Source organism: Monodon monoceros, unplaced genomic scaffold (genome assembly GCF_005190385.1).
Source record: "Monodon monoceros isolate NGI ecotype Baffin Bay Population unplaced genomic scaffold, NGI_Narwhal_1 Super_Scaffold_12, whole genome shotgun sequence".
In the NCBI taxonomy this organism is placed as follows: domain Eukaryota; kingdom Metazoa; phylum Chordata; class Mammalia; order Artiodactyla; family Monodontidae; genus Monodon; species Monodon monoceros.
Genome location: NW_021703768.1, coordinates 53,768,375 through 53,786,150, shown reverse-complemented (window position 1 = coordinate 53,786,150; position 17,776 = coordinate 53,768,375). Strand labels below are relative to the sequence as shown.

Sequence of the window (17,776 nt, the reverse complement as noted above, 5' to 3'; positions counted from 1 at the left end):
TACTTTATAGACGGAGCAACTGAAGTCCAAAGAAGGTAACTTACTCAGTATACAATATCACAGAGTTAAGATTCGAACTCAGGTAAACTGGCTTCAGATCAACCCTCTTAACCATTGTGCTCTATTATGTAGCCTCTTTAAACTTTATGCTTCAGCAGTACCGAGTTATGCTTCTGGTTCTTTATGCTCCAGCAATACTGAGCTATGTATAATCCCTTGACCTCTGCTGTTGCCAAGGCCTCCATGCCTTCGTACACACCATTTCTTTCGCTTCCTGGGAAGTCCTTGTCTTCCTGTCTGATAAATACCAATGTACCCTTCAAAACCTCCCCAAGGTTTTCTATCTGGTGCATCTCCCGGCTCCTTTGTACCTGGTAAATACTTCTTGATTGCCCTGGTTTGCAACGATTCATCTGCAGGTCTTCACTGAAGGCATGCCTATGGCTTTCGGCTTTGGGTAACAGTGCCCAGGCAAACAATAGATGCTCAATAAACGTGGATGTAACTGGGCTTTCTGTAAAAGGGGTAAGTATGGGTTAACCAATATCTAACATGCCAGGGCAGGAGAGAAGCATATTCCATGCTTTTTAAAGACATATATTCATGCTCAAAACAAAAGAAAAACTCACCAAACACTACAGATGTTTCTGAAGAGAAGATGCAGTGTGCATAAAAATTCAATGCCTTCTGACAACTACAGCAGTTAAAGATCCCTGAATGTACCTGCTGTTCATTGTCACTGCTGAGTAATGTGAATTTAGCAAAAAACAAAGCAAAACCAAAATAACCTTTTATCCCAAGGTTCTCAGAAAAATACATTTGGAACCTCTCTCAAAGCGATGAACTGAGTCACCAACTACCCAATGGCCTGGGTAGGATTGTACTGACTTAGGTGTCACTGAGGTTTGGACATTATCACTTAAGCCCAAAGAAAACATGACAGATTTCTGACCACTGAGGTTAAAAATCAAGCATCTTCTAGAGTCTCTAGACTTCAACAAAACTAAAAGCGCACTTCAAAACTAAGTAGCAACATTTATAAATCAATGGTAGTCCTTTCTTGACAGTGAGACACAGAGGAGATATAAGTCAAAGAGAAGTTTGATCCCTTCTGCCTCGAAATTTTTAATCCTACGGGAAAGGAAAAGATGTTACAAACAAATAGTAACAAAAAGCAGGCAAACTAATTCCCATCCTACCTTGCAAGGGGATCCTGAAGTGAATGGAGAATCCGCAGGTCTGTGAAACTCACAGCCTCTAAAACATGCAATTCTTACTTCAGTTTAAAACAACACATTTTCGTTTAAATACCCTGTTTATTCAGCCTAGATTTTTGTCCCTCAAAGCAGCAGGTGAATGGCTGTATTGAGACTACCTTGAGGAAATGAAGGAGGGGGAGAGGTAGGCAAAGCCCATCATAAAAAAGGAACCATTACCAATGGAAATGTGAGCTTTACAGCAAAACATCGGACAAAGTCAGTGTGCATCCAGACAACCCAGTGTCTGCCGCAGTCCAGGCAAAAAGGAATGAAGGGAACAACATTATCATCGTTGGGACGCAGCACAAGTAAACCAGGCTTTCGGTGCATCAGGACCTGTTTAAGAGTCTAGGCCTGAGAGTCAGTCTGTAGGTGCCTTTCCCCAAGAACTCAGGGAGTTATGGGCCCATGCAGGGCTTTGAGTTGGAAGAGAAACCTTAAAAGTGTTCCCATGAGAGGGCAAACCAAAAAACCAGAGCCATGCTAAACTGGCAAGGCAGATGCGATGCAGCAAAAACCCAAAGCCCTCTGTGTTGACAAGTTCTACCGTGATATAGATTTAAGGGAAGAGTCTGGAACCATTCAGGCTCTCTTTTGTCTAAGTGGTACCAAACATCCTATCCCTAGGAGTTCCAAGATGCTCATTCACAGGCTCAAAGCTGGATTTTACTCTTTGATAGACGCAAGAAGCTGATATAAAGAAAAGGTTATGATGAAGTCCTCTGGATTACAATGTAATCAGAACAAGTAGCTGGGATAAAATATGCAAAATGAATGATCTGTCGAACAAAGTCAGCAAATGTGCAGAGAAGCAGCCAGGCTTGGGCAGGAGAGCTGTTCCAAGGGCCCAGGCACGTCCAGCTGAGGATGAGGGCAAGGCACCCTCACCTGGACAGTGGGCACACCCTCAGTGAGGCTGGCAAAAGCATCGGGCTGCTCGGGAAAGGAGAGGTCCTTTTAAAAGGGCAGATTTAGGGAAACTGATCAGTGCTGTAAGAAACAGGGTTAATGTGGCACTTAGAGGAGGAAAAGGATGTAGAGCAGTTAAGGGAGGTCACAGAAGGGGAAGAGTCATACTATAAGCATACACTTCATGTCCTTACGAAAGGACGCAGAGCCAGAACTGATCACTGTATAATAAGAGAAAGCAATGGCCACGTACACTGACCCGGAGAGAGGGACACCTGCCCGTACCTTCCTGAATCTACCTAATACATAGAAAGCAGTTCCAGCCCTGTGAGACCTGTAAGTAGATGTATCTAGAGATGATCTTCAGGATATATATTTCCAAACTCCATGAATCTAGGAAATCCCAAATAACAAACAGGCTGTGACAACCTCTACTTTGAGACGGGAGGGAAGAAATTCCACCTCCCTCTCTGTATCTCTAAACTGAAGATACGGGCCCATGACTTGGGGAATGGACACAGCCCTCCCACACCCTCATCTGGTTGGGAGGAATCCAAGTTCCTTCAGAACCTAGGCTCTCTGACAGTGTGAGCTGTCTAAAATGGAGTGCTCTGGGCTGGACAGATACTGCCCAAAGGCCATGGTCAGACCAGCCTGAGAATTTTTTATGCATTTGACTCAATAATACTATCAAACAGGTAGGTGCGGGGAAGAAAGATTCCAGATGCTTTTCAGTTTCAGACACACAGGTGTGATGCCAGAGCAGACTTATCTCCCCAAGAAGTGGTTCTAGGTGAGAGCAGCAGCCGCATCACCGCCAGGGCTACATCACTTAGACATATTTAAGGGCTCCTGACAAAGAAGTTATAGGATTTACTGTCATGAGGAGTAGGGGCCTGGTTCAGGAACAGTAAGTATCTCTTCAACTGATTTCGTTGTTTGGGGGGTTTGGTGCATGGATGACACAGCCTGTTAAAAAATGACCAATACCAAAAGAGTGTCTCTGAACATTATAGCAGAAAAGCACAGCCACCTTATTTAAAAGGCACAACTTTAGAATCATATGGTTTAGTGGGACTAATATTGTTCAAGTTGCATTAAAAGGTAAGTATAACTTAAAAATCAACGCAATCATGCTCTCTCTCTCTCTCTCTCTCTCTCTCTCTCTCTCTCTCTGAGACACATACACACAAACACACACACACGTTTGTTTGTGGATGTATAAACAGCATGTGTCAGGGTATTCCAGGACGCTTCTGAAAATTAAGAAATACCATGAGAAATGTCAAATGCAAAAACTACTAAGTTTTCCAAAGTATTATGTATTTGCACTTATGCTACAAAAAGTTACTGGTATAACCAAACAGAATGAACCATCTTCCTGTGTTCTTTAAACACTGGAGCATAGAGATGAATCTACCAATCTGATAGCCAAGCACCCTGTTTATTTGACTGCACCCTTGCCCTCGTGCATGTTCACGTGTATGTTCAAGGCAAGTTTTGAAGAAAAACAAAGAATCTATATTTACACAACTCAAAGGGTGTGCCCCTCTAAAACCAAAATCATGCCACCTGTCTGTGCTGGACACAAATGTGGAGAGAGAAGAAACACCTGCTTTAAAATCATTTTCTCTCACCCAAGTGTCAGCAACTAACTCTCAACTGTCTTTCACTTGTGGCATGAGCTTCACCTTGATTTTAAAATCTTTCTTCTTTTCACCTGTTCTAACAAATACATGTTACAAAATGAAAAGGCCAGTCTACTTTTAGAAATAAATGTCAGCAAATCAATTTTTAAAAATGCAAAGTTATGCAGACGTTTCTCTTTAAGCAGACAATATGAAACAGACAAGCTTGAGCTATCTTTGAATCGTACATTTGCATCGTATAAAGGTTAAATATTTCATAGAGGGAAGCATCTGAAAGGCTCTACACAGAGTAACAGAAGCTCCACCGCCTGAGTGAATGAAACGGATAAATGATCAGATCAAAGAGAGGGAAAAAGTATCTCCTCCCCCTTCCCTTCTCTCCCCACCACTCACAACTCGAGGTCTGATTCTCCACATTTCTGAAGAACTCCGAAAAGCACATTCATCAGCCTGACCCAGGAAAACCACAGAGGAGGCAACACCTGAACCAGGGCCCCCCAGCAGAGTATAAACTTTTCAAACTGTAACCCAATCAACAAAACCCCAGTTGCTAAGGGGGCCCAGGCAGCCGGGCAGCCTCCTAAGCCAAAGCATTCATTCCCTCTCCAGGCTAAAAGGACCCCCACGTTTTTTACCTTTGTGTTCGCCGAAGCCGGTTCCCACTCCTCAAATGAGGCATAGTAAAGTTTGAGAGCACAGTCCAAAAATTTGGGTCAGACATATCCATTTCTTTCTCGCTTCAATTCACTGTAGGTTCAAGGCCATAAGACCAAAACGGAGGGAGGAGGGGGAAAAAAAAAGACAAAAAAGATCCCAATTATCTACTCACTGCCTCCAGAGGAAACGTGCTGCGAACTGTGATCTCAAGAACAACTTGGAGCGTGAGTGAAAAGTACCCGTTCTAGCCTTTAATCAACACACAGCTATTTCTCCAAGGTTCAGGAAACTTGTTTCCTCCTGGGTTTGCCCTCTCCTGGTCAGCCTTGGCCAGCTATAAACAGTAATTACAAGAGTTGGGCCGTGCGTTCGGCTCAAAATGTTGTCTGTGTGTGATTCAGTCCAAGGTACTTTGTCATCTGTTTGGCAGATACCATTTGCAGCTCCTGCGGGGGGGTGGGGATGGGCAGGGGAGAGGACTAGTTTAAGTCTTTGGTTCCGGGAGGCTGGTGCTTATCAGCAAAACCATTCAACATCCGAACATGCCCAGTGCTGAGTTTCCTCTCGGTATCTACATACAAGGAAAGGAATGTAAATGGAAAAAGCTCCTCTTCTTCGCCCCTCCTCGAAAAACGGAAACTTAAAAGCACTTATAGAAAGCTGGCCTGTTGGCGGACTCCAGCCGGACACCTTTGTGCAGCCTCAGCGGGAAGGGGCCAGGCGGCGGGACCGGTCCCCACCGCAGACACTCCCCATAGGAGCGGGGCCTCATGGGAAAGGGGAGCAGACGGGACCGGTGCGTGAGCCCAGGAGGACTGGGACACCCTAGCATCTCCCGCCGCCGCGCCCCCAGCGCGGAGCCCCTGGTGGATCGGTCCCCCCAAAGAAATTAAACCCAGCGCGATCCGGAACCCGGTGGAGAGTGCACAGCGCACACACACCTGGAGGCTGATGCGTGATTCACTGAAGACTGGATCACCAGGAAAACACTCCAAGAAAGTCAGTAATGGCTCTGCCGAGGGACGCTGTTTGTCGTGTAGGAAAAGCACGCCGAGGGAATGCCACACTCACCTAAAACCTCAGTAAACTTTATTTTTGAGTTTACATCCATTTGATGAATTGCTACAGCGCACACCTGTCTGGCTTCACCCTATCTAGGGACTGGTCAACCACTACCTGTGAAGATACGACCTGGCACTTAGTTAACCAATGCTAGAATCATTTTCCTGCCGTGAGTGTTAAGACTTTGAAAGGAAGGAATGAAGGGGAGGTTGAACCAATGTTACAGTTATTCATTTTGAAGAAAACCACAGGATTCCAATAACTCCCCAAACCCACCAATGCTTATGATTAAGTATATAAAGAAAACACTAGAATTTAAATTAGCTACTTTAATCTGGTGTAATATGTCAAGAGATAATAAATTTTAAAAAAATGTTTAATCAAAAATAACGTTTTAAAAATGGTTTAGTTCAATCAGTAAATACTGGGAACAAACTTGCTTATAGAAAGATAAGGGTGAGGAAAAAGGGGATGGGGGGTCAGCTGACAAGGGATGGGGCTAAACAAAGAACAGGAGTCTACTTTGAGATGCTCTTTAATCCTGGGGACCCCCAGAAATATTTTCGCCCCAAGCACTCTAAGAATTTCTGATGGGCCTCCTCAGATCCTTGAAATCTACAAAGGTAGACAAAGAAGACAATATTTTCTCAATTTTACATGGCAAAATACACTTCACCAGATACTTAGGGACTTGGTCCAATATTTTTTGCCCCATACTAAGCCATGTCTTCTCTTAAAAAAATGCTTTTAAATATCCAAAAAAGTATTTTTTAAAGGCTGGCACAAAGATAGTACCATACTCCAGAGCAGAGCTTCCTAACCTCTGCACTGTTGACATTTTAGGCTGGATAATTTTTTGTTTGGAGGACTGTCTTGTGCATTGCAGGATGTTTAGCAGCCTCCATGATCACTCCCCAATAGATGCCAGTTGTGATCGTCAATAATGTCTACAGACATTGCCAAATGTTCCTTGGGGGTGCAAAATTGCTCCTGGTTGAGAACCACCACTCTAGATAAAGGCTTTCTCTGAGATAGGTAGTATAGAGCATTGCTTAAGAGCAAGAATCTTGGGTTTGAATTCTGCATCCAACACTTACTGTGACCTTAAGCAAGTCACTTAATGTCTGCTCATTTTCCCTGTTTTTATGGGGTCCATGATAGGACCAACCTCTAAGAGGTTCACACACATAAATGAGATGACATACATAAAACCCTTCATGCAGTGTCTAGAGCACAACGCACATAAATGTTGGCAATATGCAGAAGCTAAAAGAATACCATGCAGAGAGATGCAAGACTGGAGCAGAGGGCATCCTACATCATACTCTCTACTTTCATGGCACTCTGAAGATGCCTCTACAGGGGTGCTGGTCACACTGTATTACAATTGACTGTTTACTGCTGCCTTTCCTGTTAGTCTATGAGCTTCCTCAAGGCTAAAGTCATGTTTTATTGATCTCTGTACTTCTACAAGCTGACAGTTCCTGATTTATGTAAGCATTCAAGACATGTTTTTTGAATGGAGATACTTCAGATGCTCAGGTATCTATTCTTTCTTTCAAGATGCCCTGAAATTTATCCGTTTTAGCAGGTCAATTGAGTTTCTCAAGGAATCCTGAATTTTTAAGAATCCCAGGAGGATATTTTTAAACTCTAAAGACTTTCTCTTATTGATTCATTTTTATCTATGTTCTGTAACTGGAAACAGAAGTGTTAGGCTAACATTCTTCAGGTCTTAACATGGCTTTAAGAAATGTCACAACCAAATCCAGGGGAAACTCTCTTTGAATCCTACCCCCTACCCCATCCCCAAAGATAAGCCCAGGGAAAAATTTTTGTGCTCACTCTTTAGGTATCCAGATAATTACATATCAGAGGCTGCTCAGAGCAGAACAATGAAGCTGGTGAAAGGGGACTTGAAAGTGTGCTATATAAACTGTGGGTTGAAGGAACTCTGGTGAATGTGGAAAAGAAAAGAGTTAGGGAACAAGCAACAGCTGTCCTTGAATACTGAAATAACTACCATGTGGAAGGACCTTCAAATGCAAAGATGAAAAAGGCTGAAACAACAAGGAAGGACTTCCTGTGTGGGTGTTTGAGGAGAGGTAAACTGTAGTGATACAGTGGGCGAGAGTCAAGTTCTGGATGATTGAACTCTGGGGCAACTCTGCACCACCAACTCTCATATCCTCCATGGTCCTTCCAGAAAAGCCTACATATGTGGGCAACACCCATAAAAATGATAGCAATAAAATGGATAAATCAATAAAACATTAATTTCTTCTCTTGACTGAATAATACATATTTTGGTCTGTGGGCAGCAGATGTCATAACTCTCTCCACCCTGTACATTTTGGGGAATCCACCGTGCAGATTCTCAAGGTGCTGGGTAAAGACCTGAGTATTTTAAACTACTTTAATGTTGTTTACTTTAAACATTTAATGTTTCCTTTAATGTTTTTTGCACTTCAAAGGCTTCAAGAATTGGGGTTGTATCCAAAATGAAAAATAAAAATTGGTAAAGTGAGTGAAGAACCGGAAATGAATTAGTTAATACAGTGGAAGTGGCTGATATATCCCCACACTTCTTTAAGAGTAGGAGTAGGTGTGACACTGAAGTGTAACCTGTCTTCTAACCTGTCTGACTTGATTTGGGAACTTATGATTCAGAAGGTAATGCAGTCAGCAAATACAAGAATTAAAATTGTCAGAACTGCTGACATTTTTCTACAGACAAAATAATTATATGAGCAGAAACTAAAGCATATTTTAGTTGCAAATGCAGTAAAACTCTGGCTACGGAACTACGAAGGAATTGAGATTATTGGAAATTCTTAAGACTACAGCCGATCTAGGTCATCCAGTCAGATTTTCTACTTATTGCACAACTAAGCCTATACAGCACTGGACAAGTTTTGTGATCCAGAATGCTCATTCATTTAATCAGGTTGATATTATCAGTCATTGTTTTTATGAGAAAGGTGAATGAGATTGAAAAATAAGCTTGTCAAGCTCCTGAAATGCCAGCTTAAGATGAGGTAAGTATTTAATGAAGGGTCAAATTCTTCACTGTTAACCCCTCTCCTACATATACAAGATTCCAGGTTCTTTTCACTGACTTGAATTCTCCTGTCTATGTTCCATCCGCTGACCCATGCTTATTCAGTAGGGTTTCCTTCACCCTACACAGAACAGCATTAAGGTTAATATCCCTGGAGCCTCGCCTTGAACTTAGACGCTATAGGAGATTAAGTCTTCTAGTGTAAGCATGAGGCCTGGGAAGCTGTCAGCTCCCTGCACTGACACGCTTGCCATGAGGCCGTGTCCAATGAAAAGATACGAGGGCAAGTGGAGTTAATACTGAGTTTCAAAATGTATTCTGATCATGGCCTGGTCTGGGGATTCTGCTATAAATTTACTTTGATCTCTGTCCACTCTTGTCATCAGAGTACCCAGAAGTGACTACATCCCCAAGGCTGTCCATACCTACAGGTGTACTTTGGTCATCTTCTAAATGCTGTCTTGAGAGTTTTGCGTATAGGAGTGTGAAGAGCACATTGCCCATCCTGAATGAGCAATGCTTGTAATCCCTGTATACCTTAAGAAATAAAGCTTAAAAGCTGGGCTAGAAATATAAAGAAAGTTGCATCAATGGGAACGGGTTGTAAGAAAGCTCTTCTAGAATTACTAAGCAAATTTTTTTGCTTACATTGCTAAAATGTGAAGGAAGATAAAAAACGATCAATGAAAATTAACTCGTAGGGCTAAATCTGAATGCTGAAAAGCTAAGAGATGGATAATAAGTAGGGTTACATCGTGCTGGGCACATTAAAAAAACATTTTTAAACAATATCATAGGGCAAGAGAGATTCAGATTTCTAAAGGGAATAGATAAAACAAAGGAAACCAAATAAAACTGATTTCTCTTTCCTGATAGGTTAAGTAGAGAAGTACATAATCCACAAGGGCAGGTTGAAGGACAAGGTCCGAGAGGGGAAAGTTCAGACTAAATATGAGCCAGAATGGGAAGAGAATGTGATATTTTCCTCAGGTGTTCCCTGGATCCCAGGAGAATCAGAGGCTCAGAAAATGTAGCAAATAACCAATAACTTCACAAAATTAAAGAGGAGAGAACAGATAGACATGGGAAATGAAGCACTTTTCTCCCAAATTAGCGACTCCTTGATTTGTACAAAAGATAAGTAGCTTAGAACATATGATGGTGCCATTTGCAGCGAAATGGGTGCACCTAGAGATTGTCATACTGAGTGAAGTCAAACAGAGGAAGACAAATATATGACTATCGCTATACGTGGAATCTAAAAAAATGGTACAAATGAACCTATTTACAAAACAGAAATAGAGTCCCAGATGTAGAAAATAAACTTATGGTTACCAAGGGGGAAAAGGGAGGGAGGGATAAACTGAGAGATTGGGACTGACATATACACACTGCTATATATAAAACAGATAACTGTATAGCACAGGGAACTCTACTCAATACTCTGTAATGACCTATATGAGAATAGAATCTAAAAAAGAGTGGATATATGTATATGTATAACTGATTCACTTTGCTCTAGAGCAGAAACTAACACAACATTGTAAATCAACTGTACTCCAATAAAAATTAATTAAAAAAAAAGAATATGCATGGTAGCAGCCCAGCTCACAGGACCAGGGAGGGTTTCAGAATCACTGATTGTAAGCATATTACCCTAGCACTCTATCTACCCTATCACTGACTCTCACGCCGGGTCCTGGGAGAAGCCCCATAGCCTAATCTCCCCTGGGAGAGGAGTTAGGCTGCTAGAAAATGTGTCATACTTACAGGGCTGGAGGGGGTCATCCCGCAGGAAGGAGACTACTGGGAGAGAAACAGAGAAGAGTGTGTCTCTCCGTTCAAAATCAGCTGTCTGCAAGATCCATCAATAAACCAAGCAGAGCACTGGCCTCTAACAGAGCTAAGCAATCCAATTATGGAGCAGAGAGCGATACTTCGAGACCAACGCCAACATCTGACAAATAGGAAGGCTAACTTCTAGACTGCTTTAAGACCAAACTTCCTTGCCACTTAGTGTAGACAGCCTTCCTATGAGCCTCCTTACCCCTACTGGGTTAGGTATCCCTCTATTGAGCTCTGCACCTGAGAGCTCCTGCATGAAAAGTGTTCCCCTACCATATCAGAATCTGTATGTTTGCAGATCACTCCCCCTTAGAGTAAGAGCTCCGTGAGGGCAGGGGCTGTATCTCCATCTTTTAATCCTCAATACACCATTAGGATGAATGTTAAGACAAGGGATAAAGGGAGGAAGAATTTGCTCAGGGTTAGAAAGATACTTGAAAGCAAGTATTTTTAAGACGGATCCCTTACCTGTTTTAAAAAGCCCTTTCTGTCTATTCCTCTTGGAACTTCATGAGCCCATACCATTATTCATATACACTGTACCTGTTAGGCCTACTGACTCAGATTTCAAAATCTCAGAAAAGAGACCACGCACATGTAGCTGTGTATCCGTAGACACATGTAAATATGTGTCTAACTACTTTGTATGAAATCCAAAATGCTTTTTGAGTAACAGTGAACCTCAGACACTAATCATTACATTAGACTCTCAATCTGGAATTAACTTCAAGGACATGGTGTTTCTTGATCCAGAAGCTTGGTCTAAGGTACATCATTTCTCATCCAGCTCCTGAGCATGAATTACAGTGCAATTATAAGAAATGTCAATTAAGTGGGTCAGTGTGGTTATATTTAGCCCTTTAGTAGCTGACACTAAGACCTTTCTGTAATATAAGATTAAGGTTAATTTATCAGTTCTTCTTTTCTTGAATATTTTTCCAGGTCAGGCATCTACAGTTATTGAAAATTATCCCATTAAAATAAGAGGTAAAAATTTCCATTGAAGTACCACATAGGGAACATATACAGACAGAGGTAGAAACCATGTGCTTCTGTAGAAATCAGAATTTTATTCCATTCTTAAAGTTGACTCAAATTATTCCACAAATCAGAGGATAATGTGTCAGCGAAGACACAAAAGTTTTTAGCCAAGGATTTCCCAAGCAAGCTTCAATCATTGGATTTATTAATTTATATCATTTTTATAACAACAAAATTTTTTTTCTGAATGTTAACCTTTCATTTTGTTTCAATTTAGGTGTGTTTAAACTTTTTTTACCTTTTTACATCTTTATTGGAGTATAACTGCTTTATTATGTTGTGTTAGTTTCTGCTGTACAACAAAGTGAACCAGCTATATGTATACATACATCCCCATATCCCCTCCTTCTTGCGTCTCCCTCCCACCCTCCCTATCCCACCCCTCTAGGTGGACACAAAGCACCGAGCTGATCTCCCTGTGCTATGCGACTGCTTCCCACTAGCTATCTATCTTACATTTGGTAGTGTATATATGTCCATGCCACTCTATCACTTCGTCCCAGCTTCCTCTTCCCCCCCAGTGTCCTCAAGTCCGTTCTCAGTACCCTTTTTTTAGATTCCTTATATATGCATTAGCATACGTTATTTGAACAACAAAATTTTTAAAGAAATATTAACTCATAGGAGAATAAATATGATGTTAAGCATAAAAAGTGATAATATTTTCACTTTTCATAAATCACAGAAATGCAATTAAAACATCAATCAGGTATTTTTTACCTGTTTAACTGGCAAAGACTAAAAAAAAGGTAATACTCAATGCTGGTGAGAGCACAAGGAGATAAATACGCTTTACCAACTTTCTGGAAAGTAATCTGGAGAATGAAAACACACACACCACATATGCACATGCATATAGACGTATGTGTACATATACACAGATATTTACATATAAATGTCTATGTGTGCATATATACATATAAATAATATACACACACATATATATTTGAACTAAGTCCGCATTCTAGAAATTACACAAATCTAATTGAGTAAATGCACAAAAATCTATGCATATGAAAATTAATCTTAGAATTCCTTGTAATAGTATAACATTGGGAAAAACCCAAAGGTACAAGGGCAACTGTTAATAAATATTGAACAGCCATAAAATGAAATATTATAAAACCAATAAAGACCATTGTGGTAGAAAGAGTAATGCATTCCAAACATACGAGGTTCTAATTCCTTGAACCTGTAAATATGTTACCTTAATAGGAATTTTGCGGATGTGATTAAATTAAGGATATCGCAACAAGGAGATTAGCCTATATTATCCAGGTGGGCCCTAAATGTAATCACAAATGTCTTATAAGAGGGAGGCAGAAGGAGATTTGATTATAGAAGAATGTAATATGACACTAAAGCAAGATGACATGCTGATGGTTTTGAAGATGGAGGAAAGATCCAGAGTCAAAGCATACAAGGAATGCAGCTCTAGTAACTGGAAAAGGCAAGGAAACAGATTCTACCTAGTGTTTCTAGAGGGACCTCAGCCCTGCTGACACCATGATTTCAGCCTAGTGAAAATGACTTTAGACCCTACAGAATTATTAGAGAATAAATATATGTTGTTCTAAGCCACTTCATTTGTTGGTATTTGTTACAGTAGCCATAGGAAACGAGAACAATGCTTTTAAAAAATATGTAATAAGTGGTAAATGCTCCTGAAATATTTTTTTTTAAAAAAAGGAAAAAATGGAGTTCTATGATGTAAATTATTTACAATGTCGTAAATATGAAGGTACATGAATAAAAGAGATGGAAGTAAACAAAGCATTTTTAGTGGACATTTATGAGTATGGGATTATGGTGATTTTATTCCTCTTTATTCTTTTTAATAATAACTCTATATTATTTTTAATTAGGAAGAATCCCTTAGTTTCCATTTGACAGTCTTATCAGGATCTGAAAGTTCAAGCGCCTGAGAACTTACGAATACTTAGAAGCGTTTACAAACTTAAGACACACACCTTAACCCCAAAATTTGATAAAATTTGATTGCTGCTTTTTGACAAACAAAATTAATGCACTATGTAAAAGCTCTATAAGCCTTAGAAATATATACTAAAATTGCTTTAAAAAAGAAGTCTTCTCTACTCTCGGGAATTCTATAAATAAAAATGAAAAATATCTCTTTTCCAGACATAAAACCTTACCTGTCTATGGCAACTGGGCAAATGGGTATTTGCAAAGTTGACTGGGCTATGAATCCATACTGAGCTTTGTTTTCGGTTGAATATATATGTTATTACTTGCAGATTGGTCAGGCTGTGCATTTTATGTGAGCAGTTTTGAATTCCAGACCTGCTTCCCTCCACTGAGCCACAGATGAAAGCTGTCTTCTTTCATTGCTCAGAAAAATTATATACTCTTTAAAGCAAGCTCAGTTTTAATATTAGCCAAATATGGGTGCAGTAAAAAGTGATGCTCTTAATTTCCAAGAATTATATTAGCTATAATTTGGGATCCCCTCCCCTCAGCACATAGAAACATTACTCTATATGAGGCTAGATAATTCAGATTTTACTGCCTTTACTTAGCTAGACTCTGAGGACTGAAAGGCTGCGACCAAGTTTCTGGTACCAACCATGGAAATATTCTTTGAACCAATGTATTGTCATACATGTCATAGAAGACAACCATATTAATCTTCAAAGGGATCAACAAACTTTCAAACATAAGTTATTCCAGTCAATAAGAGCTACAACAATAGCCAATCATGTCATCCACTATAGTGATAGATGGGAGATGGATGAACATCTATCAACATGAAACAAGAATTATCTCTACCAGTGGCTCTTAGGACACAGAATTCTAAAGAGTGCTAATATATCAAGGTTAAAGAAGAACAAGGGTAGATGACATGTACATGGCAGAAATAGAAAACTGAAGAGAAAAGAGAAAATCCCACTCAAAAGTGGCAGAAAAATACACTAGTTTGGAAAATTAGAAAATGGGAGAAAAGTAAATTGGGAGAGCTTTTACTGTATATAAAGTGATAAAAGAACAACGGTATTTCCGGTTTTCTCCCTACTGGCCTCACCCTGGTCGTGGCCTCCATTACCTCCTGCCTGGGTTAATTCCATTCTCTCCCTGCTCCCCACTTCAAATTATTCTTCCAGAGCTGCCCAGCTCCATCGTATGTATATAATCATTTCACTCTCCTGTGAAACAAGATTCAGTAGCTCCCCACTGCTGCAAGCAACATTTCTTCAAGGATGGTTTCTGTCCTACTATGCTTGAATTACCTGGATTGCTTGTTAGAAATGCAGATTTGGGGAGGCTTCTCCAAACTCCCTGATTTAGGATTTCAGAACGTGAAGCCCAGGAATGTGCATTCTACCAAAGTGCCCAGGGGATTCTTATCTACATTAAGGTTTTAGAGGTTTTTCATAGGAAAATCAAAATCTCTTTAAATGGAATACTTGATAGTGCAGTCCCTTGTTATCTCTCCTGCCTCATCCTTTGACATGTGCCCCTTCGTGCTTTATGCTCCAATAAGAGTAAAATATGTACTTGTCAGAAATATTGAATCACTTGAAGCTCCCCAGACACAGCAGCTCTGCCATACCTCATTGCCTTTGTACACATCCTGTTCCCTGTTTCTAGAATTTCTACCTCCTCTGCCTGGAAAACTTCTGCTCATCTTTCAAGTGTGAACTGAAAGGTCACCTCTCAAGAGCACAGTCTACCTAACTTTCTCTCGCATGCCTGAGTGTTTTTTCTCCTGGATCGCCAAAGCATTTTATGCATATACATTCCTCTTTTATAGCGTTCATTCTACTGTGCACGATGACGTGTTTATAGGTCCAACTCTCCACTAGGCTTTAAGCTCTCCAAGTACAAGGTCAGTTTTTATTCATCTGTGTATGCCTCAGAGTACACAGTATATACTCAGCAGAATGCATGGATGCACATACATTATTTTCTAAAGTTAGTTAAAAAAAAAAAAAACTAAACCGATTATTTTTCTATTTCCCTAATAGAAGGCTTGTGGGTTTCTACCCACAAGCCCTAGGGGGATGCTTCCAAAACCATGTTGGCTTTTGTCAACTGGTTGGATGATTTTTCTTTTAAAGCACTGCCATTATTGACAGCCTTCATGATGATTAATAAAAAGAACAATAGAAATTTAAGTCTATGATTTTTAGGCAGATTTTAATGACTCACTAAGAAATGAATCAGAACACACTATCAGCTTTTGACTTTTCCTTCACAACAAGTATGCCTGAAGTAAAGTTACTTTGTCTTTCTTGAAAAAAGTGACTAAAAACTGGAACTCAGGCAGGGTGACCTTTATCTGAGGCTGGAAACTCAGTCCTACTGGGGACATGATCAGCACAAACAACTCACTGCTGTGATCAGAGGAGAAGCGAGAGCACCACAGCGGTAGTGCTCAAGGTGTGCAACCTGCTGAAGACCTCCTCGCAGCCCGGGGCCCCCGGCTCAGCTATGTCAGCTTCCACAGCAAAACCTTCCATCCTATTTAAGAGGAGCTGCAAAGGTGAACAGACACAGCTGATCTGAGCAACCCTGGACAATCAGCCTCCTCTGTCCACCTCCTGTCCTAGCACCTCTATTCCTCTTTGGCAAGTGCCCATTCCTACATCTCAGTCCTGCTCTTATTTCACAGTCAACCAATCCCATCTGAGGGTTTAACTAAGGATTAATGTTTCAGTTGATAATATTGAAGATGCGACTATTTAGCTGGCTTTATAGTTTCCATTTTTTTAAATTGAAGTATAGTTGATTTATAATGTTTCAGGTGTACAATAAAGTGATTCAGTTCTACATACATACATACATATATATATATATACACACGCACACACACACATATATATATATATATATATATACTTTTTCAGATTCTTTTCCATTATAGGTTATCACAAGATATTGAGTATAGTTCCCTGTGTGATGCAGTAGGTCCTTGCTGTTTATCTAGTTTACATATAGTAGTGTGTATATGTTAACCCCAGATTCTTAATTTATCCCTCCCTCCCCTTCCCCTTCCCCTTTGGTAACCATAAGTTGGTTTTCTGTGTCTGTGAGTCTATTTCTGTTTTTAATTTATCGTTTTTTTAGATTTCACATTTAATTGATATCATATGATATTTGTCTTTCTCTGACTTACTTCACTTAGTATGATAATCTCTAGGTCCACCCATGTTGCTGCAAATAGCATTATTTCATTCTTTTTTATGACTAGTTAATATTCCATTATGTGTATATACATACATATATATGTCACATCTTCGTTATCCATTCATCTGCTGATGGACATTTAAGTTGCTTCCATGTCTTGGCTATTGTAAATAGTGCCTCTATGAACACTGGAGTGCATATATCTTTTCGAATTAGAGTTTTCACCTTTTTTGGGTATATGCCCAGGAGTGGGATGACTGGATCATATGGAAACTCTATTTTTAGTTTTTTAAGGAAACTCCATACTGTTTTGCATAGTGGCTGCACCAATTTACATTCCCATCAACAGTGTAGGAGGGTTCCCTTTTCTCCACATAGCTGGGTTTACATTTTCAAGAGGATTGAAAGTTTTAGAGAAAGGTACAAGGAGCAGGTGTGGGGCAGAGTCCACCCCTGACTGCAGGAGTCTGAGTTCAGTGGATGAGGGTACCAATCAGAATCTGGAGACGAGTTTCCCAATGAGAGGTGGCCATCATGCCATCTCCCCACTGCTTTTCATCAGAGAAAACCAGAAGTGAAGACGCAAAACCTTGCCCTGATATAGATTCTACCGTCTCTTAGTTTCCACACAAGCATCAAGGGTAGAAGACTTATTAAATAATTATGCAGCCACCAAAAGTGATCATTATAGATTATATAAAAGCATGGTTATTTGTAACTTGAAAAAGACAAGAGAAAAAGTTTAACTACAGTATGATTATTATCATATGAAATCACGTATGCATACAGAAAAGGATTTGTAGGCATCATAGAAAACTGAACACAGTTCCTCCTAAGTGATTTATTTCAGTCTTTTATTTCTGCTATTGTTGTTTTAGTATATATGAAAGAACACTGTAAATTTTAACAGTTATTTCCTGGTCTTCAGCAACTTGCTCCACGATTATATCAAATTGCCTTGCTGCCAACTCATCTTCCCCGAAACAACTCTAAATACCTTCAGAATAACACCGCCTGATGCAAAACACACAGAAAAAGCAGGAAGGCTTGGGCTACCTCTGGTGGAGGCTCGGGGAGGGATAACCTTCAGTTGTTCACAAACACTAAACTATAAATTGCCAGGGGCTCAAACTGAACATCTGGGC

At 40.2% G+C, this 17,776-nt stretch overlaps 1 protein-coding gene across 5 annotated transcripts in view; it reads right to left on the bottom strand.

The window, feature by feature from the left end:
* Positions 1-17,776, bottom strand: part of MAST4 (microtubule associated serine/threonine kinase family member 4) — a 568,502-nt gene that overhangs the window by 154,951 nt on the left and 395,775 nt on the right. For 2 of the 5 annotated variants that reach the window (XM_029218030.1, XM_029218026.1), the window contains exon 1: positions 4,453-4,818. The exons of the other annotated variants lie outside the window; for them this stretch is intronic. In XM_029218030.1, the coding sequence (XP_029073863.1) occupies positions 4,453-4,544 (92 nt within the window). In that variant the 5' untranslated portion in view covers positions 4,545-4,818. Of the gene's footprint in view, positions 1-4,452; positions 4,819-17,776 lie in introns of those variants that run through there. 5 annotated transcript variants of the gene reach the window in all.